Below are 20,755 nucleotides of genomic sequence, written 5' to 3'. Positions count from 1 at the left end.
AGCCCAAGAAAGGGATTGATCTCCCGGTGTTAAAATTAACCATAATTAAAGATGAGATTTTGTTATCTGCAACCTGCTACTTCACTAGTACCTGGTTCTTGGCTCACAAACTCAGCAGGAAGGCCTGATATCCCCCCAAAGTTATAATTTGTTTGCAGTGGTAAAACCTTTGAGTGATGCTGTCCCTTACCTTCTCACCTGCGCTTCCCCACACGCTAAAAAGCGAGCTGTGCCCCCAGCCTCCCCGGGAGCCACACGGGACAGGGCTCTCTGCCTCAGTTACCCGCACACGCCCCCCAGTGCAGCTCTGCAGATCCTCGCTGCCCCGCATGGAGCAGATATGGTCCCAGCTGGCCTCCAGATGTCTCCTCCAAAAAAGCTCTGGGCTCACACTCCGCTGTTTGCAAAGAGCACAGAGAGAACGACCTGAACGTGCAGGGCTTTGTTCTACAGGCTGTGCAGCCCCAGAGCATCCCCGAGGGACGGGGCGACTGGGAAGTGCAGGGTTCACACTGGGCTCCCCAGAGCTGGGTGGGAAGGCGGAATGCCAGCATCTCCGTCCTCCTGTCACCCCGCACCCGGTGACGCCTCCCGCAGCACGTCCACATGGACACACAGGCGGCTCTGCCTGATGCAGAGAGAACCAGGCTCTTCTGGGTCCGCCAGAGGAGAGCCAACGATGTGAACCATCATCTAAACAAACTGCAGCACTTTGATTCAAATCTTCTGATTTGTAGTTACCTGTTAATACCCTAACGATGTATCTACCCCTCAGTGCCATTCACCCTTATTATGGTTTGATTTTCTAGCTCCATTACAAAGCTGTGCCTGCATAAGGTGATGGTGTAAACACGCAACAGCCAGACATCGGCGTCCGGTGGCCTCTTGCTCGGCGTCTGCGCAGGCAGCATGGTGGGGACGGGGCCGGGATGGTGGTGGCTCAGGGGTTGTGGTCGGTGGGGTCACACTTCAGCATGACTTTGACCCCCTCACCCCTCCTGGTGGTCTCAAAGGCCTCCAGAGCCTTTTCCAGGGGGAAGCGGTGGGTGACCAAGGGCTTGACGTTGATCCGCTTGGATGCCAGCAGAGCAATGGCCACTGGCCACCTGCCAGGGGAACAGAGCGGGAGGTGAGAGAAGTTGCCAGTTTGGCACCCCAAGGAAAGAGCACAGAGGAGCCTGGCTTTGTAACAGTGATTTCCACAGCGAGGGAAACCAAGGGGAGTTTTGCCCACAAGCTTTTAGAGGGGGAACCTTATGCGTCAGCAGGGTGACCATGAGCCAGCACTGGGCCCTTGTGGCCAGGAAGCCAATGGGACCTGGGGTGGGTTAGAAGGGGGTGGTCAGTAGGTCAGAGAGGTTCTCCTGCCCCTCTGCTCTGCCCTGGGGAGACCACACCTGGAATCTTGTGTCCAGCTGTGGCCCCTCAGCTCCAGCAGGACAGGGAACTGCTGCAGAGAGTCCAGCGCAGCCACCAAGATGCTGCAGGGAGTGGAGCATCTCCCGTGTGAGGAAAGGCTGAGGGAGCTGGGGCTCTGGAGCTGGACAAGAGGACACTGAGGGGGGACTCATTGCTGGGGATCAAGATGGAAAGGGGCAGTGTCAGGAGGATGGAGCCAGGCTCTGCTGGTGACAACCAGGGACAGGACAAGGGGCAATGGGTGCAAACTGGAACACAGGAGGTTCCACTGAAATCTGAGAAGCAACTTGTTGGGGTGAGGGTGGCAGAGCCTGGCCCAGGCTGCCCAGGGGGTTGTGGAGTCTCCTTCTGTGCAGACATTCCAACCCGCCTGGACACCTTCCTGTGTAACCTCATCTGGGTGTTCCTGCTCCATGGGGGGATTGCACTGGATGAGCTTTCCAGGGCCCTTCCAGCCCCTCACATTCTGGGACTCTGTGGGAGGCGGGACAAGCCAACTGCTTTGTGCTGCTGGGCACCGAGGCGGGAGGCACTGCCACACGCACAGATCTGGAGCTGCTTCACCCTCCAAATGAGTGAAAATCATGGGTAACAACTGAAGCATAGAACGAAAAACAAAACTGCTGTGCTGCTCTTGCCCTGCCCCTCCTTTGCAGACTGATCGCTGTGGAGTCCAAACTCACCACCTCGGTGCACGGAGAAGAAAGAAAAAGCCTTGATCAGCTTCCAGCCTCGGCTTGGGCTGAGCCTCATGCGATTTGGTCGCCTCATTGCTCCACTTGAATGGGCCAAATTAGAGTGATGGGGATACAAAGGGATGCAGCAGCTAATCTAATTTCCAAACCACCTACTTAAAGACATTTGTCATTTTAGAGTAGAACAGAATAAAATTATTTTGGTTGGAAAAGACCATTGAGATCATCGAGTCCAACCATAACCCACCCCTGGCACTGTCCCATGTCCTGAGAACCTCATGTCCGTCTGTCCAACCCTCCAGGGTTGGTGACTCCAGCCTTCCTTAAGAATGAGCTTGACTGCGCCTCATAAACCCTCACTGGAAAACAACCTCTACGCACTAAGCGGAGATTCCTGCTCTGCAAGGGAGAAACTACAGCTCTGAAGACACCAGGAATCAGGCTGCGAGGGTGCAACGCTGGCTCTGCCCAAGGAGAACAAGGCCAAGGAGGGAACAGCTGAGCTTTTCCTTCCTTCAGGCAAGACTAGCTCTCATTACGCTAAAATATCCACCTGTGCTCGAGCCGTGCGGCTCAGCAACCTGCACAGAGCACACACACCTTCACACCGGCTCTGGATATATCCAGAAATGTCTCCTCCAAAACCCCCCGCACCCAGCCTGCCCTTTCTACAGGACATGAGTTGAAGGCACAAGTACTACTGACAATTTTTAAATCATTTTGGCCTGCTTGCTTACAGCAGATTAAGGGTTTGTTGGGCCTTTGGTTTGCACCAAATGCTGCGTTGAAATAGGACAGCGGGACAACCCAACTGGACAGCTCTGCGGTGGTCAAGGCTCTTCCAGGGAAAAATGCAAGAGGCACCCATCACGCTGCCTGCACCGCAGTGCTGGGATCACAGAGTGACGTGGGGTTCAACCCACTGCATGGAAAACCAGCCTTTTCTGCGACCTCTCTCCTTGTGGAAAGCAAGAATACCCCAAGGGCAGAGCTGGAGACACATCAGGCCACCCCGCAGGAGACTCACGTGTTGCAGTAGCGGAAGATCCCCCGGATGTCGACTTCCCGCACGGCCGCGTTCACCATGGGCACCGTCACCATCTCAGGCCCCAGCCCCACCAGCACCAAGGTCCCACCAGAACGGGTGGCCTGGAGAACAAACACACACAGATATACGTTTTATTTTGCAATAAAATCAAGTCACACTTTGAGGCTGTAACGGGCTGTCCAGGGTGCAGTGGAGAAGCTGGGGAGAGGCAGGATGTTGTCAGGAGGCCCTAAGCCTGAAACATGCAATAAATAAGGCTTTAAAAGCAATCTTTCAAAAGTCCCTGAAGGGTTTTGGTATCTAAATCTCATTCTGATAAACAACTCGCACTCAGGAGTACAAAAAGTACTTCCAGATTTCAGTGGGAGAGATTTAAAACCAAAAGCCCGATGCTCCACTGGAATGTCTCTTTTTGCAGCTTGTCCCATTTGTCTCCTGTCCTTTCTCTGTGAAACTCTGTGCTACCTTCTCCACATCCTCCATGACAGCAAGAAACTTCCTCCTTAATTGCTTGCATCACCTGCCGGCATTAATTTTCTTAATTATTCTCTTTATTTGGACATAACTTCAATGTAATGGAAGCTGCTGCCCTACTTGTTCCAGCTGCCAGACACGGTGGCGCAGCCGAGCTTGGGTTTCACTGTGGTCTCTGCTAAGTGCTAAAGCACTTGAGCATCAATTCAGACAACTATGTCCACGCCGTCTGCAAAGGCGTTAATTCTTTAATTCCCTCTCTTCATTTGTTGTCTAATGAGCACCTTCTCTCAGTGAAATGAAGCGCTAGGGGAGGGAAATAACTTGCTGTTCACGGCAGAAAGAGGACGCGCCTCGCTGCTGCGCCCCGGGCCGAGCGGTACTCACGTAGATGCCAGTCTGGATGCAGGCCTGCACCCCGGTGCACTCCACCGTTATCTCGGGCATGCAGCCCAGCAGAGCCTCCACCTTGGAGGCCACCTCCTGCGGGGTCTCGGTCGTCACCTGGATGGTGAAATCCGCCCCCATCTCCTTGGCTTTTTGCAGGCGAGAGGCGGATAAATCTGGGCAAAGACAAGACAAGGCAAGAGCTGGAACCTGCAATCTGCTTCCTATCTCAACAGAGCCACCTGCTTGGGTGACCAGCTCTCACCTATCTCAGGAGAGAAGAGAGTATTTGGTACATGGTAGAAGAAGATGGAAAGCTCCAGCCCACTAGTACATTCTCAAAATTTATCTAGACCACCCAGACCAAAGTAAGCAGGACACCATCGAGGGGCCCTGATGGAAGCACATTGATCTGGGGTCTGAGCACGCGTTCACAGCTACAACCAGGAGAGGAAAGAAAGGGTCCCTCCCTCAAACTCACGCAGGGCAGGGAGGAGACCTGCCTGCTTTTCCCAACAGGCAGAAAAGGACAAGTGATGGGGACAACTCAAAGACTTGGGAGATGTCGAAGCTTGGGGGTGTGATTCAAAGAGCTTAAACTCACAGACAAAACCTGCACCACGCACAGCAATGTCCAAGAGGAGGAACAACCGTCACTGCTAGACCCAAGGGGTGTCTTCTATGAGAACACTGGTCATACATCTCCCTACGTTATGGTTGGACTTGATGATCTTAAGGGTCTCTTCCAACTGAAATTTTATGATCCAAAGGGCACCAGGCAGAGACAAGGTTGCTTTGATTTTACACCCTGATGCTCAGAAATGACCTGGCAACACACAGCACAAGACCAAGGAGCCTTTCAGACCGGAGACGTCGGGCTCAGAGGATCGTTAGCATGGCCATTTCGCTTCTAATGGTACCAGATAAGAGCAGATCATGAGCTGTCTGGTCTACAGTGTGTTGGCACTCAAAAAGATGTTCAGATCAAAGGAGGATGTATAATAACAGCCAAGATGTCCTAGAACCAAGACTGAAGGGTGGGCAATGTCTCCTAGGCTTGAAGACTTGGAAAATCATGCTTTGCCAAGGCCGCACTTGCTTCCAGGATGCACAGCATACTCACTGCAAAGAAAATACTGCTCCCACGGTCTTCAGGGAAGTTAAAGGTGGGTGTAGGGGGAAATATTAAGGGAAAAGAAGAGGAGGGCAATGCCACTGCTCCGACATGAGCCGCTCTGGCTCAGCGCCAGGAGGAAGCCAGGCCAGAGGACCTGCCCTGCCCACCGCACCGCGAATGTGCCGTTCTTCACCACCGGGATGGGTGACGGACGTGCCCCGCCAGCAGCAGGAGAGGTTGGGATGCCGGCTGAGGGGACACCCAGCAAGATGAGCACCCAGGAGGTCTGTGGAGGGAGCTTCAAGAAGTGAGAACAAAGAGTCATAAAACACAAGCGAAGGAGAGAAAGCCAAGGCTGAAAAGTTGAGGGCAGCGTCACCCCGGAAGCCTCGAGGTGGGTTCTGCTCCCTGTGGCTGCAGATGTGAGTCACTTCTGTCCCTCCAGAGCTCTGAGCCTCAGGTTGTTGTTTGCAAGGTCTTTGCTGGCAGAGTTGCACCCAGAGACCTCCGAAGGCACAAGAGCTGCTATTTCTGAAGCACCTGAAGAGCTCAGAAGCACTTCTACCTGGTGGCTGCTGTCTCCCAAATCTCCGTGTGCAGCGAGGAGACCACAGTGCTCCCACCATGCACCAAACTCCCCGCGACGTCCCCTGCTCACAACACCCGTGCCCAGCAGATACCGCTAGATTCAGCCGTCTGTACTATCTGTCCACTCACTAATGTATTTTATGCTCTGTGGCAGAAATACATCCAGACACACGTGTCTTAGAGCAACAGGAGAGACAGGCTGTCCTGCCAGGCCGCAAAAGCTGCTCTCAGGCAGCAGAACTCCACATCTCAACTATAGTTGCCCTCTGGTTTGCTGACCTGCTCGGGTAGGACATCCTGGGGTTGGAGAGGTACACAGGACGCGGCAGCAACACCATCATCCCAACTGTGCTACCACCTTGGTACACCTGGCCTAATGAATCACCTAACAAAGCAGACAGATCTGCATGTTATCAAATGAGAAGGTCACCACGTCGTTTAGAGCTCCAGACACTTGTGAGTCTCAAGAAGGACTGAGTTGTTTGGATTTGCACCCTCACTGTGGCTGAACCCCACACAGCTCTTGGGAAACCGGTCTGTTATACAATTAAAGGTTGCATCTCGCCTCTAGGCAGAAATTTGTTTTCACTTCCTGGCTGCTTGGAGCTAATTAAAGTTTTGGCTGCCAGATTAAGAGTTCCTGTATCTCTGCTCCCATGGAAGTTATTACACTTAAGCTTGTCTTGATGGTTTATAAGCCAACTTAACAGGCAAATACTCTGGAAGCTCTCACACTTTCTATGTTGATCTTTTTCCACAAAGGAGCTGAACTATGTCCAGTTATTCATCCTCCCTGACCTTGACTTCCAGGGTTCCTGGAGACACCAGCACCCAGGACTTCACACTGAGACAACGCAAGGCGAAGTTTCCCTTAAGCAGGAATTACTAAGCACCTCTAGTGACAGAGTGAGGCAAGACATCCCAACACTGCCATACGAACACCCAAATTGTCCCTTCGCTTGCTGGTGATTAAGGCTGCTCTTTTATGAGCTCGTAAGGAGAAAAGCAGTTTTTCAGTGATGTCCACAGCGAGGCAGGAGGACAGGAAAAGGTTGCCCATAAAAATCAACCAGGAGGAGTGGAGGAGGAGCGGAGAAAACCACGGACCTTAGGGAAGAGAAGATGAGGACCCATGGAACAAACTGATCCTCTGCCACCCAACTGCAGGCCGTTAGATACAACACACACCCCCCAAAAGGGAGAACATCAGCCTGCCAGGCAGAAGAGCAAAGGTTACCAGGAGCACTAACAGCTTTCATCACCAAGCTCTGGCACAGACCAGCCTTTGGAAGGTCAGGCTGAGAAATCAGTATCTACTTATGGTGCCAGCTGCTCTCTGGGGGTCCCAGGAAAGGGACCCGACCCCTCGGCAGAGACGTAACTTTCCTAAACTCCTTGACTCCAGGTGTGCCAAAGACAATTGCCACAGAAGTTGCAAGGAGGCGAGTTCTCCCCTGGCCAGGAAAAAGCTCTTGTAGGTATTTCTGTATTTGTGTGCAGCTTGTCAAAACAAACTCAAACATTTCAAGCCTTAAGCTCTGCCCAAAGCTCTTCACAGACAAAACGCATCATAAAAACCCAAAGAATCTGGTAGCAAAGCACAAGAGGGCCCTTTGTGGGCAGACAGTCACCCGGCAGGTGTTGGCTCCTAAAGCCGAGGCAAAAAGCAGTTCCTTGAGAAGGGCAGCAAAATCCCCCGGGGCAACGGGCCAAACTAAACCCTTTCCTTGGCTCGCGTCACGTACAAATATTTGACCAGGGCCAGCACCTCCACGGGTGTCTCTGAGCATCTCTGCCAAGGACCTCCCAGGTGGAAGATGTCTATGAGTCAGGATTGTTATCTAGGCCAAGGCGTAAAGATCGGAAGGGGTTAATTCTGTGACGCTGAGCTTGCTGACCCTACAAACCAGGTACCAAGAGCTTCCTACCGTCACCTGGAGCCCTGAAGCAGCTGCCTCAGCCCCACCAAGCCCTGCCAGCTCACCCAGCCCTTCCCCACCCACCCATGGGCTCACACCAGCCCCTGCACCAGCTCAGCTTGGGTGTGATTCAAGAGGCAGAGCTGCTCCTCCTGCTATAGCAACCATCATCCCCAAATGACGACACTTAGCGCAATCCGAGGCCCGGACTGATTACGTCCACCGAGGACACGCCTGCAGGGTGGGGTGAGCGGAGTGGGAAGTGCCCTGGACTCAGCAGCAAGAGGATTTAGGGAGGAGAAGGCAACCACCTGCCTTTGGCTCTGACATGAGCTACTCCTGAAGAATGCTTCCGCGAAGGCAAGAGGGTGCAACCTGAAAATGGCAAGAGGTCAAAACCAGACCTGGCCCGAAGCGTGGGAGGTGGAGTGACAGCCTTCTGAAAGGTCCAGGTTGGGTCTTGGGCCCAAAAAAGCCACAGCAACCTGTGTTTGTTGTCTAGTTGCACCTGTAACCACCCCCCAGGTCACCACTGCTCAGAAGGATCAGAGCGGTGGAAACGCCACTTTCAGGCCCTGCCCAAGCCCCAGGTGGAAATTTCAACCTGGGGACCTCCTCAGGTTCCTCCAGGTCTCAGTTCTTTGGGACAAGGTACACCAAGAAGAGCCTGACCTTCGAGGAGAGGTGGAGCGAGCTGGGCTGGGGTAGGAGGGCAAAGAGAAGAGGAATTGAACCCCAGCAGGAAGAAGGGCAGAAGAATTAGAGATGGACACTGTGTTGGGACACAGAAAGGACTGTGAAAACATGTTCAGGCCATCACCATAGACTTACAGAGGAAGGAAGAAACCTGCTCAGAGCAAACATCCCAAGAATAGCTCCAAACAGGGTATAAAATATGCTGTGTCGCATGGTCTGTGTGCCTAGGTGAAGACCAGAAGCAAATACAATCAAGGTCTATAAGCACTACAGAGAAGATGAAACCTGATCCTTAAGGCTTATGAGCCAAAGGCAAAACACAAAGCTGTGGTTAGAAGAGCTCAAAATGGAAAAACCCCAAACCAAACCAAACCCCAAACAAACAAAGAGGCAGTGATCAGAGGTGCCAGGGGCAAACAGAGCTTCTGTAACCCAGAGCTTTGTCACACAGTGTTGCCTCTTCCCAAAAGACCTGCTCAGAGTCTGAAAAAGGTCTCTAGGCTTGACCCAAGGGCCACTCATGAGCCGCTGCTTTATTGTCCTGGAAGCATTGTGGTTACTCCGCCCGCACAACTTGTCTGCGTTGGGAAGCAGAAGTTATTACCCTGGTCTCCTAATCTCACAGAGAAGCATCAGCTGTGACCTGCGCCTTCTCACAGACCCCAGTTAGTGGGGATTAAAGTCTTGTCCTGAGGAACAAGGTGTTAATTAGGATTCCTTCCAGAAAGGCACGTTACTACTCCATTCATAAACAGACTTTCCATTGTGCGTGGGCTGCCTTCCCCAGAGGTTACTTGAAGGAATAACGTGGAACGAGTCAAAGTGTTGTATTTTGGGAAACGGGCACACTCTTATAGGTTAAAAGGACTTACCTGTAATTACCACAGCCGCTGCGCCCATCATCTTAGCGACAAGCACGTTAACGAGGCCAATTGGTCCTGGGTACAAAGGGAGAACATATGGAAGTGGCGGAGAGCAGCAGCCGCGGGCTCAGCGTGCTCCCGGGCACCAGGAGGCTCCGGCTGCGCTCCAGGTCTCTGGGATTGCAGCAGCACCACCAGCCCAGGGCAGCGAGACCAGAGGAGCTGCTGCTGCACGAGAAACTCCGCAAGGAAACCAGCGCCCGCTGCTCTGCCCCCTCAGCACACCCAGACCCTGCGCATTGCGTTAGGGCTGCACAAAACGCAGCGCTGGAGCGCAGCACCCCGTCCATCCCCTGGGGACTCAAAATGTTTGCCGTACCGGAGCCGGACACGAAGACTTTGCTTCCCAGAGTGACTCCTGCCCTTTTGCAGGCATGGATTCCCACTGAAAGCGGCTCAATAAGGGCTCCTTCTTCAAAGGTGACATTATCTGGAAGCCTGAAAGAACCAGACACAAGCAACAGTCACCAAAGAGGTTTATGGGGGGTGATGAGGAAAGTCATGGCATTTGAAATGCTGAAACCCCAAACACGGGTCTAAACCACAGTGGTGAAATACACTCTCATTGTATGGTCTGAGAAATACAGGGCTGGAAGGCATTTCAAGTGGTTATATCCCTCTGAAGCAGCAGCCAGGACACCTAAACCATTTACCAGCGAGGTTTGCCCAAGCACCAAACACAAACTTCCCCACCCCACCTCTCCAGTACTTGGTGAGTCAACCCTAAAACTCCTTCGCCACCCTCGGAATAAAGCCCACAGTTGTGTATGTACCACCTGGAAGGCTGCCCTGCGGCTGGGACCCACCACTGAGCTCCCAGACCCCTCATGTGGGTTGAATCGTTCAGCTCCGCGCTTTTTGAACACATCTTGCTGGCAATGGTGATGCCATGGAGAGCAAAGGTCTCCCCATCACCCCCTGGATGTCCTCACTTGATGCACCAAGTGCTTCAATCAGTGGACTGGTCCCAGCACAAAGTGCCCCAGCAGTCAGGAAAATGTGTACAGTGGGTATCTAACACCTTCTGGACACAAACAGCATCGTAATGCAGCGGTGGCAAAAAGCAGAGTGGGGCAAAAGCCATCTGAACTGCTGCCAGAAATAAATGCCAGCCCTCCAGAAAGCCACCAGCGTGGGCTCTCACGCGGTGCCGGGAGCTGTGTCTGCGAGGAAAGTCTTTGTGACAGCCCTGGGAAGCCTGAGGTCAGATCTCAGCCAGGCCAACACAAAAGAAGGGAAATGACAGTTGTGGGAAGGCAGCTGTAAGATGTCTGTATGTCCCTTATCCCCAGGAGGCACCAAAGGGCTGATTCCAAACGTTTAGTTGCCTGAGACTTTGGCGTCACATTTGGCATCACATTTGGCATCACATTCACTTCTACTGGGGTCTCCCATCAACGGGGAGAGCAGCTCTGCGGCACGATCCCACCTCCATCACTCTGCTCGGAGTGCCCAGCACAGTCTGTCCGCCTGCAGGACAGACAACACCTGCCCAAACGTGTGAGAACGAGGGAGCTCAGACATCATCTTTTCTCAGCAAATCCGCGCTGGCAGTGACTTCGTGCCAGGGAATGAGCTCTGCATCGGATGGGCACGGCCCTGCGGATTCGAACCCAGGGGCATCAAATTCAGGCTTTGCATTTCACAGCCTAAGAAAAAAACAATATAGCCCAAGTAATATTTAGTCAAATTGAAGAAAGCAATCTCTCAAAGCAGATCTCTCCCTGGAAGAAGACAGCTACAAACCAGCCACTTCCTCCTAAGCAAACACTTGTGATGCTGTTTTAACAGCACACAGGACATCAGTGACAGCGGGTCTGGACACGGAGAAGTTTGTCCCATCCAGAGCAACATCTCCTCTTGACACCGGCTGCTCGGGGTTTGCTTTGAAAGGAGCCTCCTGCTCGAGAACTCTCAGGAGAAGAGCACTCAAGCGTCTCCTCCCGACCCTCTGCAGATCAGCCCTGAGGATGGAAGCACCAGCTCCACACAGACTGAGAAAGAACAAGCTCCACAGGTAGATCAGTCTCGAGAGGCCACGACCTGAGACTATTTTTAACTCATTGTGTAAATGCATTTATGCAAGTATAACATCGCAGGGGTTTGTTTAGGTTTCTAGAGTATTTGCCAAAGTACTTAAGCACAGACTTGCTTTTAAGCAAATGCGTCAGTCCTGCCACAATTAAGAGGAGATTCCAGTTTGCTGAGCTGGATAGGAAAACAGACGCGTAACGCCGGCAGCTTAGCGGGGCCGCTCAGCACCACAAAGAAAAGCAGCACAGTAGGGACACCGCTTTCTGTTCCTGCTCTGCTCTGAGCAGGATGACTTTGTTGTAAGTGACACAGCGAGGTGTGAGCAGTCAGTGCGGTGCTTCCCAAAAGCCGCAGCAAAGCTCGCTCAGCTCAGAGAATCAAAGACCTCCAGGCACCGTCCTAAGAAGGTGAAGATATAAAAAGACGGCAGAAAAGAAACCAAGAGCGAATAGTAAAATAATTAGAGTGTAAAGCAGTGGTGACATCCCAGGAAACACACGAGAAATGTTTATTTATGTCTGGCAGCAGAGGGGATAAACTATAGCTGCCTGACAAACCCTTTGCAAAGTGGCTGCCATCCAAGCCTTGAACATGTTATTTATGGATCAGAAAGCAATAAAACCCATTGTGTTCAGGTAAAGAGAGCTCCCTGCAACACTCAAAAGGGCCACGAGGCGATTGCTTCAGCTAATCCCTCCCAGGGAGTCTATATTTCTCCGCAGAGGGGGCACCGACTAACTTGTAGCAGTAGCTGGCGTTGTGCTTGTAGTAGCGGCACAAGTTGCCGTCATCGGGAGGCGTCGCGCAGAAGAAGATGGTTGGAGACAGGTTGTAGCGGCCAGTTTTGCAGAACTCGTCCATTTCTCTCGGGACGCCGGGCTCGATGGCCACTCGGTCACCTGCCAGGGTGAAAGCAGATCGAGTTACTCACGAAGAAGGTGGGCACGTAGGTACGAGTCGCATCAAACCGGGGAAGACGGCAGGAAACCCCAGCATGAGAGAAACACGAGGGACGTCTGCTGAGAAAGGTGACACTGCTGCACCAGCCAAGCTCCCGATGCTCCCTTCACTGTGGCTGCATCACCGAGATCTTCGCTGCTAAGTGAAAAGAGCCGCTGTTTGAGGCACAGACACAGATGAAAGCTCAGTCACACACAAACCTCCCCAGCTGCTTGTGCTCAGCAAAAACGCAGTCCTCATCTCAGGTGATCAGGTTTTTGCCCAAATCTGTAGTAACTGGAACAGTAAATAATTAGCCTTTTTCCCCGAAAATAAGCCCTAGCCCAAAAATGAGCCCTAGCATGCTTTTTCAGGATTTCCAAGGATGCTCAAAATATAAGTCCTACTCCAAACATAAGCCCTAGTTACAAGTCATTATAAAGTCAATTTAAAAAGTGTCCAGGCAGCTATATATGTAAAAAAGTAAAATTAATTGGCAACGGAATGCAGCAGGAACAGACAGACCCTTCACCAAGAAATGCAGACACCCCCAAAAGAAATTCACAATGGAATTCAGGGCTTGGAGAGTTATGATGATGTTCCAGAAGATAATGACATGACCATGTTTGAATAAATGTTGACTTTTTTGTTCAAGAATCATTTTGATTGGAAGAGAACCTCAAGAGCATCAAGTCAAATCATAACCCAACTCTGGCACTGCCCCATGTCCCTGAGAACCTCATTTGAAAGCCTTTTCAACCCCTCCAGGGATGGTGACTCCAGCACTGCCCTGGGCAGCCTGTTCCAATGCCCCACAGCCCTTTGGGGAAGAAATTGTTCCTACAAAAATTTCCTACGATAGAGCTGCCCAGACAGGACAAAAATTACTTATTTATTTGCAATCACGAGGCAAGATGGACTAAAGACATGAACGTACGACAACATTAAACTTGCAAGTACACAAAGAACACAAGACAGCTCTTTTTATTCAGCAGAGGAAGCCAACAAAGCCAAATCTCTCCACCAACAGACTTTCAGTTGGCAAGAGGATGGATTGATTGAAGCAAAAAGCCACCTAGCCCACTGCTCCTTAACTTCCCAGCTTAGTCATTCGTCACAGGACGGTGATACACATCTCATCTCATCATTATTCAATACATTCATCAACTATTTGGACGAGGGAATAGAGTGTACTATCAGCAAGTTTGCTGATGACACCAAGCTGGGAGCAGTGGGTGACACTGGAAGCTGTGCTGTCATCAGAGACCTGGACAGGATGGAGAGTTGGGTGGGGAAATATTTAATGAAATAGAACACGGGCAAGTGTAGAGTCTTGAATCTGGGCAGGAACAACCCCAGGTTCAGTGTAAGATGGGGAATGAGCTATCAGAGAGCAGCGTAGGGGAAAGGGACCTGGGGGTCCTGGGGACAGCAGGGTGACCATGAGCCAGCACTGGGCCCTTGTGGCCAGGAAGCCAATGGGACCTGGGGTGGGTTAGAAGGGGGTGGTCAGTAGGTCAGAGAGGTTCTCCTGCCCCTCTGCTCTGCCCTGGGGAGACCACACCTGGAATCTTGTGTCCAGCTGTGGCCCCTCAGTTCCAGCAGGACAGGGAACTGCTGGAGAGAGTCCAGCGCAGCCACCAAGATGCTGAAGGGAGTGGAGCATCTCCCGTGTGAGGAAAGGCTGAGGGAGCTGGGGCTCTGGAGCTGGACAAGAGGACACTGAGGGGGGACTCATTCCTGGGGATCAAGATGGAAAAGGGGAGTGTCAGGAGGATGGAGCCAGGCTCTGCTGGTGACAACCAGTGACAGGACAAGGGGCAGTGGGTGCAAACTGGAACACAGGAGGTTCCACTGAAATCTGAGAAGCAACTTGTTGGGGGTGAGGGTGTCAGAGCCTGGCCCAGGCTGCCCAGGGGGGTTGTGGAGTCTCCTTCTGTGCAGACATTCCAACCCGCCTGGACACCTTCCTGTGTAACCTCATCTGGGTGTTCCTGCTCCATGGGGGGATTGCACTGGATGAGCTTTCCAAGGCCCTTCCAACCCCTCACATTCTGGGATTCTGTGATTTCCTTCTCCTCCTTAGAAACTTCACTTTTTTAATCTCTCTTTGGAAAGCAGAGCAGACCTGCCCACAGCCGTGCAGTGACAGCCGCTTATTGAGCCTCTGTCCCTTTCCTAACACCAATTTGAATTTTTAACCATGTTCCCATGGCTGTGTCAGAGCCAAAGGCCTCACTGCTCAGCAGTGATGCTCAGCCCATCATTTTAAATATAAAGCTGGTTTTGTTTCTTCTGCAGCAAAAACCACTTTATTTGCATTGACATTGATCTACGTCTTATTACCCGGGCACCCTTAAGGTCTCTCTGCAACTCTTAACAGCAGGTTGTTGGCAAAAGCAACATATGTGTTTTCTGACCCATTATCTAGCTACTTTAAAAGGCACCTCATAGCAGTAGACATTCTGTTCTGCATTAAAATCAAGTCAGAGCAGCTCAAGATATCGCAGGATCAAGCCTACTGAAGAAATACCATCAACTACAGGGGCCAGCACGGTGACAGCCTTTGAAAAGAGATGGTCACGCTGCGGAATTCGCAGCTCAGAACATCAGATAAATTCACCCAACAAAAAAGCACAACCTGTTATCAACGCATTCTCACGAACCGACCGGCAGGAAAACAAATAGAAAGCCATTTTTCGTTCCAGGTACCTGGTTTCAGATGAGTCACTCCCGATCCCACTTTGATGACGGTCCCAGAAGCTTCGTGTCCCAGCACCATGGGCTTGTTCACCACAAAATCCCCGATGCGGCCGTGCTGCCAGTAGTGAACGTCGGACCCGCAGATCCCAACCGAGTGCATCTGCAGCAGCACCTCTGCGGCAAGACGGAAACACAATTCTTATAAACATCTTACCTTCTCGGGAGAGCAACACGTGTGCTGTCCCCATGTCCCAGCGCAAAGGCCAAGGCAGTACTGAAACGTCTGAATTTATTAGCATTAAATAAATGTAGCAGAATGGTACATGCACATGGGTGGCACATTCACGAGCCATTTGCTGAAATACAAAGGGTTGACAAACCAGGAAAGCTTAAAATACGGTAAGACCCCCATCAACAAAGCTTATACAATCTCAGAGGGGCACAACTACCGCTGGAGCAAGAATGAAAGAGCAAGTCTGTTTAATTTTCTCCTTTTCCTAAACTACGATTTCAGCCCTGGAGAGTTAGTGAATCAAATTCCTACCCTGTTTCCCCGAAAATAAGCCCTACCCCAAAAATAAGCCCTAGTTATGGTTCGTTAAAAAAGGCAATTTAAATAGCTATACATGTGAATAAAGTAAAATTAATTGGCAATAGAATACAGCAGGACAGATAGACTCTTCGCCAAGAAAAGCAGACAGCTGATAGATAACTGACATTTGTACATTATAAGCAAGTGACATGGATATGAGGTGCTTATTTAAAGAAAGAGCTGTTGCTGGACATGAGAAATCGGGGCTGATGGCTCTCAAGAAAATAGAGTCACAAGAAATTCAGGATAGAGTTCATGGTTTGGAGAGTTATGATGATGTTCCAGAATGTGACGCGACTATGTTTAAATAAATGTGGATTTTTTTTGTTCGAGAATAAATGTACATTGTTGTTCATGGAAAAATAAGACATCCCCTGAAAATAAGCCCTAATGCATCTTTTCAAGCAAAAATTAATATAAGACTCTGTCTTATTTTCAGGGAAACAGGGTATCAGCCCATATGCCCAGCCTATTGAGTCCTGCAGTGAGATCATCTGACATGTCCCAAAAGCCATTTAACACGAAATACGTGAACTGAGGAGACAGGAGGTGGGAAAGGGCAGATTAAGAGGTATATCTGCCACTGCTCCAGCTCTTCTTTTCTACTGGAAATTCAGCGTTACCTGTTTCAACCATATTTTCTTTTTTTCAGATTATTTTATACTTTCTCAGAAATACTATCTCCCCTTGCAATATCAAGGACCGACGAAAGAGAGTGAGAAAAGAAAGGGATTGTTAAAAGAAGCAGACAGAAGCAGTCATCTCCAGACCTACCATTGGGACCCGGCTCTGGGATCGGACGGTTTTCCTATGGACAAAAAGAAGATACAAAAGCATTCAGTTGTCTGTGCGTGGCCATGGGAATACCTGGTGGGAAGTCAGCCCAGGATGGCTCAGGTAAATCCGTAATCACTTTCTGTAACCAGGAAGATCCTGAACCACCTGTTTCTATAAAAAGTTAATATTGAAGTGTTTTATTATTACTATAAATAATAGGAAACATTTTACTATGTAATAATGTATAAATCAATTGTAAATATTACTGTAAATGACGTTTAAAGGCACATCCTCTTGCGGGATGAAGGATAAAACCAGAATCAAAGCAGTCACTTGGCCCCAAGTCACCCTGCACTGAACTCCCGCAGCTCCCTCAAAAGATAAAGACATCATTTCATTGGGTGTTACAACCTCAGGACAGTACAACACCCACCTCTAGGATCGAGTCCCCACCAAAGTTAATTAGTGCTACCAAGGAACTCTTCATAACCATCTGCCGCATCATTTTTTTGCATCTTAGAGCCTAAAACTGAGCGCAAGACCTTTGAGTGCAGCTCCTATTCACACAGTTCCTTTAAAAACTATCTGTTACACACATATTAACGAGACCACAGTAGGTTATATCTCCTCGCCAGAACATCTACTTAGCAAGAAAATTGATCTCTGGATTTGAGAGATGCACAATCACTTTTAGCCCTCCACGTATTCACTGTCACAGGTAAAAGCTGCTACACAACACAGAACACGAGATTTCCCTCCTGCGGCGAGAGCGGGGAACCCCCTCTTACTTTTGGGGAGCGCTGGTTTGCGTTCTAGCTAATTAAACCCATTCTCAATCCCAGCACGACTCCCCAGCTAACACTTTGGACTTGAGCAATTTAATGGCACAAAAAGAATATCTGCTGAATAATCAGCGGGCAGGACGGCCCGAGTTGTGTCAGCTGGAGCGCAAATCAAAATACCACCCAACCTACTGAAAGCTCAGTGCTCAGAACTGCACCTGCATTTTGGGGTCTTTGTTTTGTCCCACCAAGGGCACAGCCCAGAGCATCATTTTTTAAAAGAAGTCAACCTAAATGTAATCTCATACATAGAAAATATCTGATGAGCGTGCAATACGCTTTTATGTTTTTAAATAACAGACGTTTTGGTGGAAAGTAAATCCCCCAGACTGATTTGCAGAAAACAGGGGGTGACCAAACAGGACGCCAAAGCATTTCACGATATGTGTTCTGCTCACTGAGAGACGCAGAGACGGCAACTGGCGGAACGGAGGATGTGAAGGAAATGCAGCAACTGTTTTCTGTGGAAGGAGACATGTAAAGAGAGGATACGGTACATGCATGAGAAACAATAAATCCTCAAGTGGCAGCAAATACGAGCCCGTGGCAACCGCCTCAGAATAAGAGGAGAGTCAACAATGAAGCCAATGCAGTTTCCCGTTAACACGGGTCGGCTAATGAAGTCATGGAGACTCTCCCCGTGGGCAGCATGTCCACAGGAATGGAGAAGGGTGTGGGCATTACGGGGAGGATGATCTCACCTATCTTTAGGAATCAATAACCCAAATAACAGGTGCAGAGTTCACTGTTTCAGCTCCTTACATGGTTAGCGGGGCAATGCAACGAGTGCCATTCACAGCGTGGCGGAGAAACTACAGGGAAGCCGGGGAGGATCGCACCCCGAGGGTAATGCCAGGGGAGCATCGACGGCACCTCCCAAGGCTCCAGCAGTACGAATATCCCAAGGAAAACTTACACATTTGGGTGTAAGTCGGTTTAGAGACCAGCAACGTAGACGGGATGGAGCCAGAATCCACCCTCACATCCCACACGTCCTTGTAAATCACAGGGGTCTGGAAACGTGTTCTTGAACTAGAGGGACCATCTCCATTCTCACCCATTATTTCTAGGAGAAGTGGGGCTGCACGTGCTTCTAGTGAAATCGCAGTTGTATCAAAGGTGGCTGGAGCCACAGGGGAATTACCACATGAACACCTTTGGCACGTGTCGCTTGATCTGTGCACGAACAGTAAAAAATCAACAGTTTCCCTGATAATCATCCCCCAAAGAAGCTGCAGGAGGTATCCAAAGTCCGCACATTCCCCAGAGCCCTCCTGCCCGCACTGTTTGCACGGAAAACTTCCCATCAGTGTTTGCCTATTGTGAAAAATGCAGTTGTGATTCGTGCTAAGATGTTTAATGTTTACAGGTATAACCAAATGATGCACGGACTCTGAACTTGGAAAAGGGAAAGGTGGTTAAGTTCTATGTAAAAAGTTATGAAACTTGTTTAGGAAATTATATTGATAGAGGGAACTAACATTTTAAGGGTTAAGCAACTATATAATAAGGGCCTACTAACGAACTAACATTTTAAACCACATTATTAATATCTAGTTTAGAGCTGTATGTAACTAATTGTGCTAAAAAAAAGAAGGACTTCATTAAATGCCGAGATAAGAAGTTTTACAGCACCAGCTGCAACCTTGAGGAGACAAGATAGCCAAGATTTACAGCAAAAAGGGGGCACCAGTCTGGTTTCAGTCGGTTTGGCAGCTTTGGTTCCAGCCAGTTCATCATAATGAGCCAAAGGTAACAAGTTCACTGTGACGAAGCTGAATGAGCTTCATCCAAAGACCCCTAAAGACCCTGCCTCAAATTCACCAAGTGACATTGCGCAGGCGCAACAGGGGAGGGTCAAGGAGGGGAATATGTAAATGGTTCTCTGAGACTCATTTTAATAAAAAGCAGGAAAGGTCATGAATATGTACAGACGTTTCTGCGGTCATTATGAATATGTAATACCATACTGTATTTAAGCACATTTCTTATTGTTAAAGGTGTGCGTGTTGGGCGGAGTGAATCCCCCGCGCACCCAGCGCTGTTTTGCTTATGCTGTAATGGACACGTGTTTAAGGAATACAAGGAATTGGGTTAAATGTTGTTTATCCATAGAAAAAACGTAAGTTATTTATTTCACTATGTCAATCATTCTTGCCCCATCCAGCGCTTGCCAAACCAACACCAGCCTCCAGCAGCGATTCGGCACCCAGGGACATCCGAGGAGCAGAAATGGTTTGAAGCATCGACTGAAAACCAAGGCCCCACAACAAGACGGGGAGGAAGGTGGTTCCTTGCCAGCGGCTGGGCAGACAAGTGGCTTTTTGTTGGGGCAGAACAAGTTCCTTCACCTCTCCTGCTCCTCCCTGCCAGGACTGCAAGGAAGGTTTAACGAAGGACTGTTGTTTTACATAACTGAGGAGCTGGTGCCTGACCCCAGCAGGGGGAAGGACCGACAGACACCGGACTATGAATCCTTAATGTAAAACACAGTTTTTTCTCGCAATATATACTGACACCTGTATACATACCAATACCTGTATTTACAAGGTAATTTAGGAGGAAGTGTAGCCAAAGCACCGGGAATCCATATCTTAAATAGACTGATAAGGGAAGGGTGTTGTAAGCGTCGGGGTGGTCTGTAAACCCTGCAGTACCAACCAATGGGGAACAGGGGAGGGAAATTGTGGCCGGGATTTTGGGGGATATAAGCAGGGGCTTTTTGCCCTATTATGTGTGCCGACCTTTAGGCAGAACACCCACCAGTCTTGCAAAACCATTATTAAAATATGCCTCACTGAGAGATCCTGCCTGGGCCTATTGTATTTGCAAAGCAACCGCTTCCTGCAGCTCTCAGCGCGGTGTCCCCAGCGCTGTCCCCTCCTCCCTCCCTGTCACGGCGGGCGCTGGGCACACGCTGCGCTCCCCGAGCCCTTCTCGCTCCTCGCCCGGCGCCTCTGCGAAGCAGCACGCCACCCCCGCTTCTGCCTTCTGGGAACGCCCTTTCCCCGGGGCGGTGGCCCCACAGCCCCCGCTGCCGCCCCCTCCGGCCCTGCGTGACCGCCGGGGCTCGGGCCCGTGCCCCCGGGGCGGCTCAGCACTTGGGCTCCGCTCCCGCGGGTCTCCCCAGCACGGCCGCAGCCGCAGCCCTTCCCGCCCGGGGGACGGACGCGCCCCCTCGCCCTCCCCGGGGCTCACCCCGGAGCGCCCCCGGCTCGGCTCCCCCAGCCCGGGCCGCGCTGCGGGGCCGCCCCCGTCACCGCCCGGCCCGGCCGCCGGGCCCGCCCCGCAGCCTCCGCCCCGAGCGCAGCCGAGCCGCGGCGGCCCCGGGCCGGCCCGCTCCCCCCGGCCCGTACCAGGCGCAGGTCCCCGGCTCGGTGCACCACCACGGCCAGGTTCTGCCCCGGCGCCGCCATGGCCCGGCTCGGCTCGGCTCGGCTCGGCTGGGCTCGGCGCGCCGCCCGGATCCAAGGGCCGGCGGCGGGGCCTCCCGCGGTGGGGCCGCCCCTCTGCCCCCCGGCCGCCCCCGCGCCAGCCCCGGCACCGCCCCCGCCGCACGGAGCGGGCACGCCGGGCCCCACACCTCGGCCTCGCGTCCGGAC

General features: G+C 51.2%; 1 protein-coding gene across 1 annotated transcript; it reads right to left on the bottom strand.

Annotated features, from left to right (window-relative positions):
- Window positions 1-940: 940 nt before the first annotated feature.
- Window positions 941-20,569, bottom strand: SORD (sorbitol dehydrogenase; the record flags this gene model as incomplete). Its single annotated transcript, XM_080351410.1, has 9 exons — window positions 941-1,106; window positions 3,142-3,263; window positions 4,024-4,199; window positions 9,216-9,281; window positions 9,586-9,704; window positions 12,040-12,199; window positions 14,952-15,116; window positions 16,309-16,342; window positions 20,510-20,569. 9 exons carry the CDS (start codon window positions 20,567-20,569, stop codon window positions 941-943), a joined length of 1,068 nt encoding a protein of 355 aa, XP_080207536.1.
- Between the last annotated feature and the right edge of the window lie 186 nt (window positions 20,570-20,755).

This window comes from Nesoenas mayeri (genome assembly GCF_963082525.1).
Source record: "Nesoenas mayeri genome assembly, chromosome: 11".
Classification (NCBI taxonomy): Eukaryota; Metazoa; Chordata; class Aves; order Columbiformes; family Columbidae; genus Nesoenas; species Nesoenas mayeri.
The sequence above is the reverse complement of the archived record's forward strand: the minus strand, read 5'-3'. Positions and strand labels throughout refer to the sequence as shown.